We start from the raw sequence: 21191 nt of genomic DNA, 5'->3' as shown, positions 1-21191 counted from the left end.
AGGGGTCGCCAGATGCAGCAACCACGCGACAGAAAGCTCTTGAAGGGAAGCAAACTCAGAAACCAGAACTTGTGCCAGTTAAAATTTCCGACCCCTTTACCCAAGAAAAGGAAGTGCAAAGCACAGCCAGGTCAGCTGGCAGAGCCCTGCAGCTGTTCTCTAGGTATTTCTGTCAGCTCTGGCCAGCCCTTCGGGAACCAGAACGTAAGTATGCGGGGCCTACCAGGGAAGGAAGTGCTTACCTTCCCTGCAAGATCTTCGGAACGTCAAGGTAGAATCCATTTCATTCTTAATCTTGATTAAAGCATCCAACACCATAGGACCACATCTGACCAAAACCAAAACAAGAATAAAAGAATGCAGTTATATTTAAGTGAAGCGCACTCTCCCTACACTTTTATCATAAGATGAGACATCTGCCTATACCAGCTGCTTTTATTACCCACTTGGCCTTCGCGGGGCACTTACAGAATTTCCCCATTTTAATTTTGCACATTCTTACACATTTGGAGTACCGCAGAGTTCTATTTTGGTGATCACATTGAATATACATTTCTAGAAAATGGAATGCTGAAAATATTTAGGTTAGAAAACAACTTCCACGTACTGGCAGTTTTTCTTTTTTCTTCTAAAGCTCCTTGCAAAGCTTTCCCAAATAGTTTATTTCAAATTTAAAAATTTCAAATCCAAACAATAAGTAGCTTTAAACGGTTCATTAATAATAATAATAATGCACAACCACCACAAAAACATGGGAGAGAATAAAAGATAAATCACTCACAGTCCCCTAATCTCAAGCACTGAGTGTTCCACGTGCATGGGTGCAGTGAAAGGTATAAGGGCAGCAACCCCTGCCCGGCCGGTGTGGCTCAGTGGTTGAGCATCAACCTATGAACCAGGAGGTCACGGTTTGATTCGCAGTCAGGGCACATGCCGAGGTTGAGGGCTCGATCCCCAGTGTGGGGCATGCAGGAGGCAGCCAATCAATGATACTCTCTCATCATTGATGTTTCTTTCTCTCTCTCCCCCTTACTCTCTGAAATCAATAAAAAAATGTTAAAAAAAAAAAAGGGCAGCAGCCCTGGCTTTGGGATCCAGAGTGCAGGCCTGGCATTCGAGAGCCTGGTCTGAATCCTGCCTTGGACACTTACTAGGTTACAGGCAAATCAATCAGCTTCCTGTCTATGATGCCCAGAGAGCAACACCTACATCTCACAGGACTGCTGGTGAATGAATACACGAGGAAAGAAACAAGGAGAACACTGCCTGCCACAAACATTTAGTTTAACAATTATCCTCATGCAGAATCTGTGCTTCTATGAAAATGGCTGCCTGTCTGAGCCTCAGTTTATCTGTAAAATGGAATTAATATTGTATCACAAGACTGTAATGAAGATTAAATAAAAACATGCAATTTTTATGTTGAGTACACAGAAGTGCTCAACAAATCTTATTGCCTGGTTGCCACTTGATTCCTCTCAGTATTTCTCTATGCATGGGATTTAAAAAATATGCCCCCTCCCCAAATACCCTTTAGCATCACCTGTATTTCCTTTTCCCCAGCTTTATGGAGATAAATCAAACGTAACACTGTGTAAATTTAGGGTGTATGACGTGACAATTTGATATATGTATATACCGTGAAATGATTAGCACAATAAGGTTAGTTAACATTTTGCATTATCCGTATTTCTATCAGCAACATGCAAACACCCTTTTCACTGTACTTTTGTCAACACTGGGAAATGTAACCTTTAAAAACCTCTGCTATTCTCAGTGTTTGAGAGCTTTGAATGCTAACTACAATGGTTGAGTATTTGTCATAAATACATTAATTTTTCTTCACTCACCAATTATTCATTGCAAGTCTTCTGTGTGCCAGGTTCCGTTCTAGGTGCTGGAGATACACCAGAGAACAAAACAGATGAAACTTCCTGCCCATGGAGGGTCACTCTGCTGGACTGATTCTAGTGGACTCAGTCTGTGCATGTTCTTTGACTCTGTCTACTGAGGTCCTGGGAAATTGTTTTTAAAGATCTGAGCTTTCTTCTTATAAAGGGAAAACTCTTACGTTTTTCTCTAGGATTACTCGCTTCCAATACTTCATTTCTCATCACCAAACATGTGGGTGTTTTCCCCATACTAAGCAATTCTGCAACATCAGTTGGGTGTCCCAGTGAACTCAACCACACCATTCCAGCCAGGCTTATGGTGTTTATCATTATTATATAATACATAGTCCAGATACATACAATCAACATGAAAACATTCAGCATTCTAAAATTGATAATGTGTTAAATGACTTAAAACACTATGCATACAGCCAACTCTACCATGATTCCTAGAAATGGGTCATGCTTTGGTTTGGGGGAAGAAAAAGAATTTTATAAAGTTATTCAGGCACCCACATCATTCTTGTTGTATTTGTTTTTTGTTCCTTTTCTTCTTCTCCTTTTAAAAAAATTATTATTTATATTTCCTCTCATTCTTGTTTTAAAGAGATGATAAACTCCAGAGCCACTGGATGGCCTTAGTTTTAAACCTTCCAAGGGTGTGAAAAGCATGTCCCTGAATCAGATGAAGAGCTCACCTTCACTTACCCAATACCCAGCTTTCATCGAGATACTCACTTATTCAAATCAATTTCATAAGTTTGCATACGAGGTTTATCTCCAGTTTTGTCTGGATCCCATCGGTAGATGGCAAATTTCTTGATTCGGGGAGCGGTGGCAGCAGCTGTCTGGGCCCCTCGGCAGGCCTGAAATTTAAAAAGTTCACAAGAACGAAAAATAAATTCTTTAAAATGCAAGGTAAATCCTTCCACTTAGCTGCACTATAAACTGCAATACTGGATACAAACCCGCACATTACTGACAGCCTTCTTGGGGAAGGCGGTCATCCAATAGTCAACAAATACTAAGCATGTCTCATATGCTAGACATGCCAATTCATACTCATTTTAAAAGTCACTATTTATTATTGCCAGGTACTGTATTAAGTGTTTTACATGAAGTATTCCACTGAATCTGCATTTTAAAGATGAGGAAAAAGAGACCAAGTTATGGGCCCACATTTACAGAGCTGAGTGGGGCCAGAATTGGAATCCAGGTCTATCTGTCTGACACCACAATCCATATTCCTAAACACTGTACTATTCTATTTATTTGTGAATATTCCCTGGTCTCTTCTTGGTGCTGTCTTCTCTTTATGTCCTAAACTCCCTCAGGGCATGTGTATTAGTGTTCTCCAGAGAAATAGAACCAGCAGTGTGCATATATGTGTGATATACGTATATGCGCACATATACATACATATATGTGCACTTATACAGATATAAAAATAGGTTTATAATAAGGAATTGGCCCATGTGATTATGGAGGTGACAAGTCCCAAGATCTGTAGTCAGTGCGCTGGGAGACCCAGGAGAGCGGATGACAGTTCTAGGCCGATGCCGGCAGGCTTAGACCCAGGGAGACTTGATGTTTCAGTCTGAGTCCAAAGACAGGAAAAACCCCGATGTCAGTTTGACAGCAGTCAGACAGGAGGAATTCCTTCTCATCTGAAGGAATAAGAGGGAATTTGTTCTAATCAGTCTTTCAACTGACTGGATATGGGTCACCCACATTACGGCAGGCAATCTGCATCACTGCTTTTCAACGTGAATGTTAAACTCACCCCAAAACACCCGCACAGAAACACCAGGATAACTCTGACCAGCTATCTGGGCACCCCAGGGCCCAGTAGATGAACGGTCACAGCATGGGACAGGCTGTTTTACACCGCCCAGCATCCCTGGTCCAGGCCTTTGCATACAGCAGCTCAATCCATGGTTAGGAAAGATTGAAGAAAAGAGCAAAACTGAGTGTTATACTAATGTAAAAGTGTGTTTTATTTTAAATGCACCTTAAAAGGCTGATCAGTGCAACCTATATCAAACCAGTAAAAATAAAGAAACACCCTAAGTCAACGGCTAAGCCCTCCCCATCCCACAATCCTTGCAGCCCTTTTCCATTTAGGCAGAGACCACACCAAGTCCTCTGAGCTTCTACTATGGTGACGGGGAGGGGGATCCTGTCAGTCCAAATAGCAAGTACAAGGTGAGCCCTCAGTTTTTATATAGAAAATTCAGACTGTATTCCCAGCTAGCTAAATAGCTTATAATTGTTAAAGAAAGTAAAAACTCTGAAGGTTAACTGAGTAATTACAAGAAAGTAATGCTGTTCATTAACTTGCTGGCAAAAAGTGCCCCAAATTACGTGAAGCTGAAAAGAAAAATATCAGCTTTCAGTAGGAAAGAAAGTGTATGAAGAAAGTGGAAGTGAAGAGGAAAGCTGTATTTTACCTTGTTACCAAGCTGGCTAGATCATTAATAAAAGGAAAGTCGTTTTTACAAACGAACATTTTCCACCAGGGACTCCATTTTGTAAATGGACAGGAACATGTGGCTACCGCCACCTTGTGGTAGTGAAGAGGAAGTGAAAAGAAAGGATTCCTGAAGATTGCTCCAGCAGCTTTTGCTGCTTAGTTAGTGCCCACCAGTGTTTTTGTTTGGGTGAGATTTAAGGAGGTATAATTCATTACATACAGTCAGGCGCCACTTAATGATGGGTACATTCTGAGAAATGATCGTTAGGCAAAAATGCATCTTTGTGCGAACATCACAGAGGCACTGACACAAACCTGGATGGTGCAGCCCACTCCACACCTAGGCCGTAAGGTGCCGCCTACTGATCCTAGGCTACAGCCTGTACAGCAGGTTCCTGGTCTGAATACTGCAGGCTACAGCCTGAACAGCAGGTTCCTGTACTGAATACTGCAGGCCATGTAGCAATGGTATCTGTGTATCCAAGCATAACTAAACACGAAAAGGTACAGTAAAAGTACAGTGCTGGCCTGTGGACTGAAGGGTACCAGGTTCAAGTCCAGCCAAGGGCACATGCCTGGGTTGCAGGCTCGATCCCCAGTAGGGGATGTGCAGGAGGAGGCCAGTCAATGATTCTCTCTCATCATTGATGTTTCTATCTCTCTCTCTCTTCCTCTCTGAAATCAATAAAAATATATTAATTTTTTTTAAAAAAAACATATACTTGTACAGGGCACTGACCATGACTGGAGCCTGCAGGACTGAAAGATGCCGGAGAGTCAGTGAGTGAGGGGGAAGGCCTGGGCATTACTGGACACACTGCAGACTTTATCACTCTGTCCCACAAGTCCTCCCCCTGCTCCTTCCGACAGGGTCAGAGAACACAGAGCTGTCAACGCTGCCCCATGAGCAGGGATGTGGGCTGGGTGGGAATATCGAGGAGAAACTGGCTGGGTGAGACGCCGATCACCGTAACAGTGACTGTCAGGAGGGACTGACGGTGGCCTGAGGGTCAGCAGGAATGAGAAACCAGGACGAAGGATAAGGAACACAGGGACTGTCATGGCCACGTGGGTGGCTATTGCCTGTCGGAGCAGTGGTCAGATCAAGGAACTTTGTGGTGGTTCCGGAAAAAGAGGGTGTTATCATGAAGAGAGTGTAGGACTCAAAACTCACTGTTTTGACTTTGGAAATTTGTTTTGGGTTCCACTGGCCCTATCTGGCATAAAAGGCTCTCTCTGGTACTGAGTTGATGGAGGAAATAAAACTATCTCTGCTTTACACCATTACAACCTGACAATGTTTCCAACGTCCAGGGACAGGCTGGCCCCACAGGGAAAGGGAAAACTCTCACTGGAGTGGCCGTGGCACTTCATACTGGTTAAGGTGCTCCCGTGGGCCTGAGTCCGTGTACAGGACCTGAGGTCCTCAACAGAGCACCCACAGCCGGGTCCTCTGAAGCCCATCAGCCAGGCCTGGGGGCTGCAGCGCCCTCTGAACATGCAGCGCTGGGGGACGGGCTCCTCTGGGAGGAAACAGGTCAGTGGCTGAGGGACTGGGGTGCAATCTGTGCGCTCAGAATTGAGGTGCTGTGAGCAAGAGGGAGTCTACTGCCAAGCTCCAGACACTGCTCCCATCAGAGAAAAATCCCCCTGAACCACATAGCCTTCATTTCTTACCAGAAATTGAGTTCCATTATAATCCCATGGGACCACTGTCGTACATGCAGGGTGTCATTGATCTAAACATGATGTGGGCACATGATTAATTGGATGAGTTTTCATAAAGTGGAACAACTACCACAATGTGATAGAACATTTCCATCCAGAAAGTCCTCCAGGTTCTTTTACAATCAGCGCCTCTCCTTTCCCCTTGCAACTGCCCTGCTTTTTATCACCTCAGATTTATGTGAAAATTATAAAATTTCATATAAATGCAATCAGAGAGAACATCTGTGTCTAGCTTCTTTCACTTAACGTAATGCTTCTGATTCATCCATGTTGTTGAGTATATCCAGTCTGTTGCTTTTTCAAAAAGTTAATGCTTTCCATTTTGAAATAATTGTAGAATCATATGAATTTATAAGAAATACTGAGATCCCACAAACCCTTTACTCAATTTCCCCCAATAGTAACATTGTACAAAACTACAGCACAATATCACAACCATACAGTCAAGACACAAAACATTTCCATCACCACAAAGATCCCTAGTGTTGCTCTTATACAGCCACACCCACGGCCCCCATGCCTCTCTCCCTTATTCCTAACCCTGGCAATCAGAATCTGTTCCCATTTCTATAATTTTGTCATTTCAAGAATGTCATAGAAATGCAATCGTCTAGTATGCAACCTTTTGGGATTGGCTTTTTTTTTCGTCCAGCATTAATCCTCTGAAGATTCAGCCTAGCTGTGTGTGCCTCAATAGTTGTTTCATTTTATTACTGAGTATGGTCCATGGTACGACGAACCACGGTTTGTTTAGCCATCCATCCACTGAAGGACATCTCCACTGTCTCCAGTTTTTGTCCATCATGAATAAAGCTGTAATGAACATTTGTGAATAGGTTTCTGTGTGAGCGTTAATTCTCAATTTCTCTGGAACAAATGTCCAGGAGTGTAACTGCTGGGCTATATGGTAGTTGCATGTTTATTTTTATTTTTTAAATATATTTTATTGATTTTTTACAGAGAGGAAGGGAGAGGGATAGACTTAGAAACATCGATCATCTGCTTCCTGCACACCCCCTACTGGGGATGTGCCCACAACCAAGGTACATGCCCTTGACTGGAATTGAACCTGGGACCCTTCAGTCCGCAGGCTGACGCTCTATCCACTGAGCCAAACCAGTTAGGGCTGCATGTTTATTTATTTATTTTTTTTTAAGAAACTGTCAAACTGTTTCCAGTGGGTGGTCACTGTGCTAAGGTAGGTGGTAGGAGGAAAGGGACAAAATGCCTTTTAAAAAATATAAATTAAAAAGTTTTTAACCTGGGAATTTGGGGTTGTCAGCTATGGTTCTAAAGCCTGATGTAATAGTATTACCAGTGGGCAATAGGCATCTGGTTTGATCCAGTTTGGGTTCACTCTCACAAGGCCTGTCAAAGACCACGGTTACCTGCACTGCATCCCAACTTAACACCTCTCTCTAATACTCAAATGTCCGCTTTATATTCACTCTACAAAGGTCTCGACTGGACCACGAAGATTTTCCCCAAAGAGGTTAGGTTATTTAGAAACCATTAAAAAAGTTCTTCTCAAATGAATGTGAGACAAAAGCCATGCAAGGATGCATCCCAACAGAGTATCATAAGCAGTAAACCCCAAGGTAAGTTTTGGGGTACCCCAAAGTATCACTATTTTTTCAAAACAACTAATTTAAATTCATTTTGAGTTAAAAACCTATTTTCTACAACACTTGGAGGGGTGAGGGGAAGTTAACAGGAACGAGGAGAGGAGATTTGAGAATCAAAACGACCAGAGGAGGCTGTGGGTCTAAAAGTGATGGAGTTTTGCTCATCTTGAGGGCTGAACTAAAGTTAATCCACAGCATTATGGCAGCTGTGAGTTAAAAAAAATTATCTGAATAGAGAAATCTAAACATTTGTTCTCTAGGTGTTCATAGTAAATTTAGAAATAATAACAATAGCTCTCACTCACTGAACCCTTATCATGTGTCAGACATTGTACTAAGTCAGTGATTTTCAACCTTTTCATCTCATGGAATGCCAAGACAAAATTACCTTATATTTTTTGCTGGCCTGACAAAAAAAAAAAAGATAAAAAAAAAAAAATCCTCATCGAGGACATGCTTAGAGAGAGTAGTAAAATGCAAATCCCAAACAGAACAACACAAAGAGAGAATTTCTTTTCCCAAACAGATCCCAAAACAATAGAAGCCATACAATCAGCAAGATCTTGGTGGTAGATGCTCTAGACATACTCATTCACTTATCTGTTCAATAAATAATCATGGAGTGGCTACTATGTTCCAGGGACTGTTCTAGGCCTGGGGTCAAGGACAAAACAGACATACATCTCCACCCTCATGGAGCTTCCACAATGAATGGAGGAGACACACACATAAAATCTCTAGTATGTCCAACGGTGGTAAGTGTTATGGAGAGAAAAAAGGAGGGGGAAGGAGATCCTGGCTACAATTTCTATCTTTCGCTTTTACTGATTTCTCTTTTTTACATCGTTTGCTTCCTGTTCACGCCCTGACTGAGGAACAACCCGCCACCTTTTGGTGTTTGGGACAATGTTCCAACCAACTGAACCACACAGGCAAGGGCAATTCTACAATTAAAAAAATTTTTTTCAGAGATGGAGAGAGAGAGAGAGAGAGACAGACAGACAGACAGACATCAATGATGAGAGAGAATCATTGATCGGCTGCCTCCTGCATGTGCCCCGACGGGGGCCGGGGATTGAGCCTGTAACTGAGTACATGCCTCTGACCGGGAATTGCACTGGAGACCCCTCAGTGTGCGAGCCCACGTGGACAGCTATCTTTGAACGAGTGGTGGGATGCAGAGGACGAGTGAAGGGAGAACTGCCAATTCTCCCACAGTAACAGGAAGGAAAGGAGACTATATGAGCAAAAGCAGGGAGGTTTTCCCCTTGCTTATCAAGCAATTTACTACAAACCCATGACAGAGGAGGGTTTTTCAAAAGCATTTCTACTTTATGACTCAGTGGTTAAGCGTCAATTTATGAACCAGGAGGTCACGGTTCAATTCCTGGTCAGGGCACACGTCTGGGTTGCAGACTCAATTCCCAGTAGGTAGCCGATCAATAACTGTCTCTCACCATTGATCTCTCTCTTCCTATCTGAAATCAATAAAAAAATATTTTTTTAAAAAGCACCTCTCCTTCAATCTACAATACTAATGAGTACTCGAGGCTGAGTGTACCTTGGAAAAAATTAACTTCATAGTTTATCGTTTAAGGAAGGAAGATAACAAGTGGACTGAACCAAACTGAGAAGAGTGAATTCTGATTCATGCTGAAGGCTGCTTGCTATTCCTCTAGGACAGCGGTTCTCAACCTGTGGGTCGAGACTCCTTTGGTGGTGGAACGACCCTTTCACAGGGGTCACCTAAGACCATCCTGCATATCAGATATTTACATTACGATTCATAACAGTAGCAACATTACAGTTATGAAGTAGCAACGAAAATAATTTTATGGTTGGGTCACAACATGAGGAACTTTTTTAAAGGGCCAGAAGGTTGAGAACCACTACTTTAGGAGATTCCTCAAGGAGCAGGCTTGGAACTAGTTAGAGCAGATTGAGATTTGGAGATAGGAGAAAGGTGCGCAAATGGAGAGGAGGAGGGCAGATCTGTGTAAACCTGAGTAAAACCTAAGCCTTGCTTCTGAGATGAAGGGAGATGTGTGCAAAGTTTCAGAAATGTGTGGCCAGGTTCAAATCTGTATTTTTTTTTATTTTAATTTTACTGATTAGAGAGAGAGAGAGAGAAACATTAACTTGCTTTTCCCTTGCTTTTCCCCTACCCATGCATTCACCAGTTGATTTCCCTATGTGTCCCGCTTGGAGATCGAACCTGTAACCCTGGCGCACTGGGATGACACTCCAACCAACTGAGCTACCCGGCCAGGGCCAGAAGCTGTGTGTTCACTGGCATATTAGTTAACCTCTCTGATTTCATTTCCTCTTTTGTAAAAGCGTAGGGATTCCTAAAATCTACCTCATAAGATTAACTGGAGGGGTCAAGCTCTAGTATAGTCCAGAAAATGATCTCTACTTTCCAATATTGGCAACATTATCAGTTTTTGTACTAATCTGATTGGCAGGTAGGTATCCGAAGCTCTGCAGTGCCAGGAGCAATGAGATACACACCTGAAAGTAGGTGGTACTTGCCCTGAAGGAGTTCATCGTCTGGATGAAGAAATAAGGCAACACAGAGAACCGATTCTTACAGGCCTAACGGTGGTTCAGCGGGGCAGACTAGTGCACGAAAGGAATTCAGATGAGAAACCACACTGTGTCCTAGAGTCCTACGAGCCTGAATATCACCCACCGGCAACACCGCATTCACTACTGAATTCTTTTGCAGTGGCTTTTGCGGATATGAACGCACATTCCTACAAGGGGGAGGGGGGGCGACCCTTCTGTTTTCCTGCCCTCAGGAGGCCCTACAACGGCCTCACCGGGAATGACGACACTGACCTGTGAAACTAGCCCTCTCTACACTGCGCTCTTGGGAGAGGGACGAGCTGTACAACTCACTCTCATTGGTGGGGCTCTCACCGCCTGCTTGCTCAACGGTGATGAAAGGGACTGGTAAACAAGGCCATTACCAGCCATCAATTTAATGCTCAGAAGACACCAGCTCTGGTCCGCAGTCCTCTTTCCTATTTCCCCTTCTCAGTTATAAAAGGAACGTGTGCAAGTCCCCCGGCAGCACACTGGGAAGAGCCAGCATTAGAAACAGGCCGTGTGCATGGTGTTATGCAGCCGGAGCAGGTGCTTGAAACGAGAGATATTCTCATCTGAGTGCAAGAAAGGCAGAGGACAGGAACAGATAGTCCCCGGGCAACAACCACGTGCCCAGATCTGTGCTAGGAGGTCCTCACATTATGATGTAAACAACAACAACAACAACAACAAAACTGGATTTAGATCTGGACCTGCCAATTCTTGGCCATGACATTTTGAGTGCCGGAAGCCGGTCCATCCTTGCTGCTTGACACAGTCGCTGCAGGGAAGAAACATCTGCACAGCATATGTCTCAAGGGACCTGGCGTATATGGCATACTGTTCTTAATATGTTTGCTCCCCCTTCTTAGCGCTATGTGTTTTAACCAAGGTCACCTCTCCGAGAAAGGTTGTTTCCCCAGGTGGGATTTTTCCCTGGAGTTAGGGATTAACAGGACTAAGGAAGGGAATAAAACCCCTTAGCTAAGTGCCAGGTGGGTAATTAATCACTTTAACTACGAACAATACTTAGGATAATAATCTCCTTCAGTTACTTCCTTGTAGCTTAACAGAACAATAGAGTAGTGACTTTGGAATGGAGATAACAAACGCCCTAACCTTTGGAATAGAATGGATAGGATTAAAATCAACTGGTATAAATACAGAGGTAACAGGACAATAAAGACAGAACCTAGCTAGAGAGAACCTGGCTGTAGAACCTGGCAAGAGAACCCAACTATGCTGATCAACTGAACGCTGCCTCCGTGTCATTCCTTCTTTGCCGACTCGGTCCACACCTTTGGGAACCCCTGGACCTGTTGGGGCTGGACCCCAACATTTGAGCAAGCAACACATTTTCTTCCTGATGCCTCCGTTTTCAAACCTCTCGAAAGGAGGTGAGAATCCCTGCTCGCCACCTTAACAGGGCTGGCTGAGGAGCCCAGAGGTGGTGGCAGGCTTGGAACGGATTTGCAAATCCTTAGTCCCTTAGGCGTGCAATGGAAGTTTCCCTTCCCCTCCTGCATATTCCCGTTTAGGATGCAGACCAGAAGGATGCAGCTTCCTGACAACACAAGAGGCCGGGGAGACCGGCACACGGAACAGAATCCCGCCCAGCCTCTGCGAGGTCGGTACTGCTGTGCGCCCTTCACAGGCGGGGCGCCGAGCGGGACCTGCTGTACGGAACCAAGTCCGGCCCGCAGCCCCATAGGCAAGGGTCCGGGTCCTCGAGGGGCTGGACTTCCCTCCAGTCTCCTCTCCCCTCTCTGTCCCCAAGGATTCACTTGCCCTGTCCTTTCCGACCCCCGTCCAGACCTCTTTCCTGAGCCCCCCGCCTCGCGTCCCGCAGGAGGGACCTGGCGCCCCGGTCCCCACTCCTCCCACCCCGCAGAGGAGACAGTTCAGCGACGGAAAACGGGCTGGAAGCCCAGATGTTTGGGATCGCGTTCTGCTTCCATCAGTCACGCACTTGCCATGTGACCTTGGGCGGTTCAAGTCCCTTCTCTGAACTTATTTCCAAAAATCGGATTCGTCCTCAACCACTCGCAGGCTGCGACAGGTGCAGCAGCTTGACAGGGATAAATCAGAGCACCGCGCAGGTGGGAGCGGCCCTCCCCTCCCCGAAGCCCGCGGTGACCCCTCGGCCTCCCCCGCAGCCCCAGGCCGGCTCCAGCCCTTCGCGCCCGCCCTTTCCCTGCGCCCCCGGAGCTCACCTGCAGGCAGGCTCCGCCGAGGGCCGCGGCCGGGAACCGGCGCCTCAAGGACACTCTGGCCACCGCTGCCATCTTGGCTTCTAACGGCGGGCCCCACCCCTTAACCCCGAGGTCGCTCTCCGCCCGCGTCCCGCCGAGCACCGCGGCGCCGGGCCAAAGTCCACCCGGGATCCGCTAGACTCCTCCGAGCCGCAGAGAGGAAGGCGACTTCCGGTTCCCCGGGTGGGGGAGGGAAGGCCGAGAAGGCGGAGGCGAGCATGCGCAGTAGCGGAATGCCCGGCGCATGCCCAGTTGCTCCCCCGCGTTTTTAAGGTGACCTTCCCAGAAGGGGGCGGAGTCAGAGAGGGCTGGCGGTAGAAGGGGTGGGGTTAAGGCCATGAGGGGGCGGGGCCATCCGGTCCGAGTTCTGTCCGGTTGTTAAGCCCTTTCTTTCTGAAAATTTCTCAGTTCTATCATTCATCTCTGTCGCTTAGTGGGTTTAGTCAGACATTGTCAGACACAGAGCGGTTTGCCCGAGACTGTCCAGGTTTCAGCACCGAATCCCGAGTCCCGTGCCCAGAGAAACCCCTCATTCCCAGACAAATCGGGAGGGTTGCTGAATGAACCCAAGGGATTTCAAAGAAGACAGACAAAGGTGTTATCCATTCATTAAAAAATATGTATGGAGGCCCAGCCGGTGTGCTCAGTGGTTGAATGTCTATCCATGCACCAAAAGGTCACTGGTTCGATTCCTGGTCAGGGCACATGCCTGGGATGTGGGCTCATTCCCCAGTAGGGGGCGTGCTGATTGATGTAGATGTTTCTCTCATTGATATTTCTATCTCTGTCCTTTTGCCTTCCTCTCTCTCTCAAATCAATGAAAAAAACACACACATTAAAAATGTATGGAATAATCTATGTGCCAGGAGCTGGGATGCTATAGTTACTGCCCTCACTGGATTTACTAATAGGCAAGTAACTGGACAATTACAATACACTCCTTCTGTAGAGTAGGGTGAGAAGGGAACCCAGCCCTTGGTGGCTTAGTTAGCCACTTAGCATCAGACACCATTTCTTGAACAATTACTGTATGTAAACATTACGATCCATCATCTTACTTAATCCCACAACAATCTTGTGAGAGAGTTGTGTGTTTGTCTCCATTTTAGTTGTCTCAGCTGCTTTTTTCAGACTCTTCTATGGGTCAGCGTGGAGGTTGGCTCACTCCTGGGGCTTGATTACCTTGGTGGCCTCAGTCCTCCAAGTCAGTTGGTCTCTTCAGTGTCCTCAGGCATTGATGTAGGTAATTGACTTTGCAGGTACCTGTGTTTTTCAATAATGATGTTTTTCCTTCTCTGCCCACTTGTTTTTGACATATGTTATATGTCATATGTTATATTCTTTGGTTTTCACACTCATTTAGATGCTACTGGAGAAATTAAGATGGTCAGACAAATTGGTTGGGTGGGGCTGAGTTTCTGAGGTCTTGGGCTGGAACCCAGCTACATTGCCATGTGGCTTCATGAAGGAGATGTGTAGGAGGCCATGAGAAATAGCCTGGTGCCCTGGGTCTAACCTTGAACCTTCCCCCCAAGGCTGGCGACCTTGGACAAGTTCCTCCCCATCTCGGGCCTATAGTTTCCTTGCCTGTATCATCAGGCTGTGCGGCCGGCTGATGTAAGGTTCTGTGATTCACATGGCTGCCTTGGGGGGCTGCTGTGGGGGTGTGGCTGGTGACAGGGCTGAGGTCACCTTGACTTTTCACTGGGGCTGACCCAGCTCTGGAACAGGGCTCCCCCGAGTCTGCCCCACGGGGCCTGTTGGGTCACCCAAGTTGGCAGAAATCACGGGAACACTGTCACTCTCCTTCTAATTTCTGGCTGAATTACCTTCTGAGACGAACGAAGAGTGTTTTCTTTCTCCAAGGGACATATTTCTAGAGAATTGGTCCTCTTGGCATTTTCAGGGTTCTTTCATCTCAAAGCCAGGTGCCACTCCTAGATAAGTGGCCACCCTTTCACTTTGCTTAGGTCACCTTGGAAAAAAACAGCCCGAGGCCAGCAGAATGGAGATCTTGATTTATGAAGAGGCACTGGGTGCCAATGGGCCCACACACCCTCCAGTCACATCATTCCTGGGCTTCATGGGGATTTGGGGAGCTCAGAGTTATGGAGGAATACATTCCTGGGCAGCTGCACCTCCGCCCTGAACTTTGGGATTTCAGAAAGGCACAGCTGCGGAAGGACTTAGAGGTTTGCATGGCCTGCTCCTGACGTATCTTCCCAAGGTGTCCTGGGGACACGGCCCAAGGTTGTGTTTGTTTGTTACTACTTACCTGGCAAGTGAAGTATTGCTTTTCACCAGTCTGCTGGACGCTTTAAGTTTATGCTGAACCTCATCATTTGCAAATGTGAGCATAGAAAGTCTCCTTCAGTCCTCTTAACAACCGCTTTAGGTTGGAATACCTCCCCATTTTACAGACTTCCTTATGAGAAATGAGAATGAAAGCTGAGCAGTCTTTTTTAAAAAAAATGTTTTTATTGATTTTTAGAGAGAGAGGAAGGGAGAGGGAGAGATAGAAACATCAGTGATGATCCATGGGCTGCCTCTGGGAGCCTGAAACCCAAGCATGTGCCCTGACCAGGAAGCAAACCTTTAGGCACATGGGTCGATGCTCAACCACTGCGCCACACCGGCTGGGCGGGAAAGCTGAGCAATCTTGGGTGTGAATCTTGCTTCAGGAGCTCCTTCTTCCCTGAAAAGGCTGGGAATCAAGTCCAGAATTAAAAATTAAAACCAAAAAGCATTGCTGTTTATACAATCAACTACATACCTCGTGTCTCGTGATTTAGGGCAACCTGGCTGGATTCCTTACAGCCAGAGGGCTAAGGAGGGTTGGATTTAGGGGGGATAATATCAGATGATCTTACTGCCTGTGGTATTTGCCTCTGAGAAAAACCCACCTCACTCCAATGAATCCCTCTGATGGGATTGGGGGCCTTTACATGCAAAATTCAGGATTTCATTTGCCTTCCATCAGGGTGTCCCAATGGCCTCTGAATCTCCACCTGCCCCCAACTGTACATATCGCCTGGGAGTGCTTAGCTCTCCTCTTATTGGCTCCACCAGCTATCCGGTCTCTAAGCCAGAAACCCAGTGTGGTCCTTGACTCTCCCCCTGCCACATCCGATCAACCACCAACTCCCAGCTTAGCCTCCAAGATTTCCAGGGCTGGCCCACCCTCGCCCTTCCCGTCTCATCTTTCCTTGTGATGAAACCCGTTCTGTTTCCCTCCTCATTTCTCACCTCCACACCTTCGCTCATTTCCAGGCCTCGGATCTGGAGTGCCCTTTCCTCCTTTTCCACGTGGCCAATTCTCCATCACTCAGGATTCAGCTCCAACTTTCTCTTCCCCTAAGAAAGCACCCCTTTGCCACTCTCATCAGTACATCTTCTGTATCTGCCATCAATGCACATACACCCATTTACATGTCTGTCTTCCCAGACTGGCATTTTGAGGGCATGGCCCATTCACTTTATTTTCTTCATAGAACTTATTGCTGTCTGCAAGTTTAATTTTAGTTCCTTATGAATATACTAGAGGCCCAGTGCACAAAATTCATGCAAGAGTAGGCCCTTCTTCCCCCGGCTGCCGGCACTGGCTTCCCTCTAGCACCCGGGACCCGGGCTTCCCTCACAGTCCCGGCTTCGTCCAGAAGGATGTCCAGTGTAATTAGCATATTATGCTTTTTATTATTATAGATTTTTTGTCTGAATCTCCCACTCCAGAGGTCAAGAACTATGTCTGTCTTTTATTTTATTTTTTTATTTTATTGATTTTTTACAGAGAGGAAGGGAGAGAGATAGAGAGTTAGAAACATTGATGAGAGAGAAACATCGATCAGCTGCCTCCTGCATATCTCCCACTGGGGATATGCCTGCAACCAAGGTACATGCCCCTGACCGGAATCGAACCTGGGACCTTTCAGTCCACAGGCCGACGCTCTATCCACTGAGCCAAACCGGTTTTGGCCTATGTCTGTCTTGTTCATTATTGTGTCCCCAGAGCCTGGTACATAGCAGGTGACCAATAAATGCTCAATGAATGAACAGATTCGTGTTTGTTTCCACAGATGGCTTGGGACTTTGCACACAGTAGCTCTGCTTAGATGTTGGTTGGTTGAAGGAAGGAATAAATAGAAACACAGGATGCGCTGTCCCTGTCCCTTGTAGAAGGTGAAAGGAGAGACTGGGGGTGGGGTGGTTGGTGAGGGGAGCAGGGAGCCCCGTGAAAATTCAGGCAACTTTAATATCTGGGTCAGGACTAAGGCAAGGTGAGTGCACAAAAGTTGAGAGGGTCAAAAAACTCGGTCATGCCCAGCTAGCGTGGCTCAGTGGTTGAGCACTGACCTATGAACCAGGAGGTCCTGGTTTGATTCCCAATCAGGACATGTGACCAGATTGCAGGCTTGATTCCCACTGTGGGATGTGCAGGAGACAGCCAATCAATGATTCTCTCTCTCTCTCCCTTCCTCTCTGAAATCAATAAAAATATTTTAAAAAACTCTAGTCATTAAGATAAATAATATTTTAATTCAATCTTTAAAAAAGTAAAAATGCAAAAATCCATGATAAATAAAATGTCAGAATTTTAAGACTGTTCTCAAACAACACCCAGAGGACTGAGTCAGTCAAGGGAATCGGGAGCAATCACTCGGGTTTCTTTTTGTCCTGGGAAAGGCACTTGGTGGTCATCTTTGCTGTTATTGTTCAAGATGCCAGTGACGATGATGACAGGGCTGCCATTGTTGCTGCTGCTTGTAGCTGCCATCTTTGGAGGACTCCGTGCCCACCAGGCCCTCCGCAGAACACTTTGGGTACATTTTCTCTCTAATTATCACAACCTTCATGAATAGGGATTTTTGTCCTTCTTTACAGTTGAGGCAATTGAGACTCAGGAGAGTCAACAACTCCCCTAACTAAGTCACATATAGCCAGGAGGTCAGCATCTCAGTTAGGCAGACCTCTGTGCTGTGGGCACAGGCCCAAGTCAATGGGAATGCAGTGGTTGCAACCACGCTGCTCCACCTGCAGAGGGCGCCTTCACCCCACGGAACTGCCAGGGCTTCCCAACCTGCCCTTAGAACCCTCTTCCCTCTAAACCCCACCATATAATTAGACTTCTCAAAATATTCTCTCAGAGTGGGATGGGGACACTCATATGCTACAGTCTTCTCCAATTTCATGAGCAGACTCTATGGAACTCCCGGAGCAAAAGTCACGAGCCACCCCTGCTCCAGATGGGGCTGCGTTTCATACCGCTGAAGTCAGCTCAGCTGCTGGGACTTAGCAAGTGGCCCAATGCCTTCTGGGGACTGTCACGTTGCTGGACCTTATAGCAACACACACACACACACACACACACACACACGACCTCACTCACCCTGTGAACCTCTGTGTCACTCCCATCTGCTTGCCACATCACCAGCATACTCTCAAGTTAGCGGTTAATTTGGCCTCTGGGTGTGTGTGGGTGTGCGCTTTGTGGACACAGTCCACAATACAACTCCCTTTCCAACTGATCTGAATTTTGAGCAACTCTTTCTATCAGAGACAGAACCAGGTAATGAATGCAGAAAAGGAATAGTGGTAACGATTCATCTGTGGTGGTGACATGTCCGCTCATGGGCAACAGAACCAGTCAGAGGAATGCAGAACATTAAAAGCAAGGCAAGCCTGGCCGGTGTGGCTCAGGGGTTGAGCATCGACTATGAACCAGGAGGTCATGGTTTGATTCCTGGTCTGGGCACATGTCCCGGTTGTGGGCTCAATCCCCAGTAGGGGGCGTACAGGAGGCAGCCAATGAATGATTCTCTCTCATCATTGATGTTTCCATCTCTCTCTCTCCCTCTCCCGCCCTCTCTATGAAATCAGTAAAATCATATTTTTTAAAAAGAGTGATCTTTATTACAAAAAAGCAAGTCGACCTTCTAGAGAGGCAGGGAGGTGGCGTGGTTAAGTATGCAGGCCTTTGGGAATTCAAATCCTATTATAACAGCCATTTACTGTGTGACCTTAAACCAGTTACTTAACCTCTCTGTGCATTAGTTTCCTGTTGTGTAAAGTGGGGAAAAGAATTATAATCACCTCACATGGAGGAGGAGTAAATGAATTAATATCTGTGAGGAACTATCACTCTTAAACTGGTGGTAGGAAGCCCAGTTAGGGGAAACCAAGAGGTTAAGAGAACTGGGAATTATTAGGGGAAAGAGATTATGCTAATCAGGATGGGGAGACTTCAGCATAAATAAGATGCCAAGGGTTTCAGGCAGCTTTAAAATATTATTTAAAAATACATAAGTGATTAAATTCTCACTATGTAAAAATTTCAAGCAACATAAAGTTTAAATCCCCTGCCACACTTCCTTTCCCAGAAGTGATTACTATTGTTAGTTTCAAGGGATTGCATGCATAAGCATATGTATGTTGCTACAGAAACCCATGGCTTTGCTTGATTAAAAAAAAAAAGCCAACATCAAGTGCTTGGTCTTGGAATTCTTCCCTTGTCCGTACACACAGATCTATTTCATGTTATGTGGTACAAAATAGTTCAGTGTGGGGATGTACCACGGTTTGATCATGCCTTGGGTAGTTTTTTAAAAATGTTTTTCCTATTGGCTTAATAGCAATACAGAAATATATGTTACTGTCCTCTTTCTAAAATACAAGGTTGTTCATGTGGCTCCAGCTACTCTAAACATTTAGGGGGTCCCATTGCTCAAACCCTAGCGTTTCCAGCATGACTTCAGTCTGTATCTTAGCCACTCTATGATCACCATGTCCCAAACCTGTCACACACGCCCCTTTGTATCTCCACTCAGCTTGGCAGCTCTTTCTCCCTTCTCTCCCCAGTCACTCGTCCCTATATTCATTCATTCCACAGTCACTTATCCTAGCCCAAATGAACACCCTCAGCTGGAAATAACTGTGGTGTGTGTGTGTGTGTGTGTGTGTTAATCCACAGCCTTTTGCAGCTTATTTATTTCTCCATTTGGCAAATAGTTACCAAGTGCCCGCTCCATCAGTCTGCCTCTTTGCTCTCTCCTGTCTGTCTCCCTGTCTCAGCTGTCAGTCAGTTTCTTGGGGGCTGAGATCATGTCTCATTCCAGGGAGAACCGACATGCCGGTTTGCCCAGCCTGGCTCTGGTTTCCACCTGCTATCCTGGTGGAATTATTTGTAATGCCCTCTTCCACTGCGGTTTAGATGAAAACTTATATGATCTTCCTAGTTTTTCTGACAATAGATGCTTACAGTTGAATGTTAATGGCAAAAAAGAGAATGAATGGGTAAGTGAATGAATATTATTTGGTTTGCATGATTTAGAGATGCCATCTTACTCTGAGCTAAAGCCTCAAGAGCGCTTACTGTGCTATGTAGAGGTCATTTCTCTCTGGGCTCTATTGCCTTGGAGGGGTTTATAGAACCCTAGAATCTCTAGACATCTTGCTTACAGGTAACAGGGTTTTCTAATTGTAAGATTCTAATAGGACCATCTAGTATGTTAAAAAAAAATGACTGGTGCAAAGGCAACATGTATGAATAAAAGAATGATGACATTGAACTTAGGAAGTTATTTCCAAGATGAGGTCGTCAAGAGCAGGGGCTTAGCATGTGGAGCCGTCCCGTACTTCCTGCTGTGTAACCTTCAGCAAGTCACTTTCTCTCTGAGCCTCAGTTTGCTTATCTGTAAAGTGGGGATAATAACCCCATAGCTTTGTTGTGAGAATGAGATGAGACGATGATGTAGAATATTAGGCTGAACCACTCTATGCGACCATGTTGACTTTCATTTCGTATAGTTCAACCTGGCAGGGGTCTGGCATGTAGTCCGTGTTAAAAAAAAATAGTGGCTGTGATGACCTCACATCTGGTTGGGTTGACATTTCTGCTTCTATTGATTCGCTGAACAGACGTTTCATTCTTTCATCCAAAATGTATTTGCGGAGCACCGACCATGTGCGAGGAATTGTCATCAGGAAGAAAACAAGACCTTCCTCTCAAGGGCTGGATGTATCTCTTCAACACATTCAGGAGCACAGTCGCCTGTGACTAGGGCCCTGGAGTGCTGGTCAGGGGCTTCTTAGAGAGTCAGCGGGGGGTGGGCCCATGACGGTGAGAAAGCGGGCCTCAGCCTGCAGAGCACGGGGGGCTGAGGCAAAGCACGTCGCCCTGAACCGGGCAGTTTGCTTCGTGACCAGCTAGTGAAGACTGGCCCTGTGCTTTCTTAGAGAACAGGGCTGAAAAGGAGACCAGCTGGCCAGGGGGTGGCTTCTCCCTTCAGCCAGGCAGGGGACAAGGCTTCCCAGCTGAGCTTTCTGCCTGAGCATGTCCTTATCTGCTTGTCCATCTGGAGAAGAGAGTCCGCAAGCTGTCCTTTGGTGTCACTTACTATATTTAGTTACAAATAACATTGCCACCAGCCCCTGGGACCTAATGCCACTTGGGTGAGGATCCTGGATAAGTCCCCCTGGGGAGGCAGAATTCATCCCTGGTTGCTCTTTTGTTTGGGGGGGGGAAGGGGAGAACCCCACTTCCACAGGCTTTTGGCTGTGTCATAGTATGGCTCAGAGCTGGAATGAAGGGGCTGGGATAATGAGGACTCAACTTCCTTCACATGGGACCCCATCTTAC

General features: G+C 46.0%; 1 protein-coding gene across 1 annotated transcript; it reads right to left on the bottom strand.

The window, feature by feature from the left end:
- Positions 1-204: 204 nt before the first annotated feature.
- LOC102419667 (succinate dehydrogenase [ubiquinone] iron-sulfur subunit, mitochondrial-like) lies at positions 205-12759 on the bottom strand. The gene is made up of 3 exons (XM_014446301.2): positions 12521-12759; positions 2631-2758; positions 205-328 (listed from the first exon to the last, which is right to left on the bottom strand). Exons 1-3 carry the CDS (start codon positions 12590-12592, stop codon positions 220-222), a joined length of 309 nt encoding a protein of 102 aa, XP_014301787.1. The 5' UTR covers positions 12593-12759; the 3' UTR covers positions 205-219.
- Positions 12760-21191: the final 8432 nt, after the last annotated feature.

The sequence above is a fragment of the Myotis lucifugus genome, unplaced genomic scaffold (assembly GCF_000147115.1).
Source record: "Myotis lucifugus unplaced genomic scaffold, Myoluc2.0 scaffold_523, whole genome shotgun sequence".
NCBI lineage: Eukaryota > Metazoa > Chordata > Mammalia > Chiroptera > Vespertilionidae > Myotis > Myotis lucifugus.
Note: the sequence above shows the minus strand (reverse complement) of the source record. Positions and strands in the feature narration are given on the sequence as shown.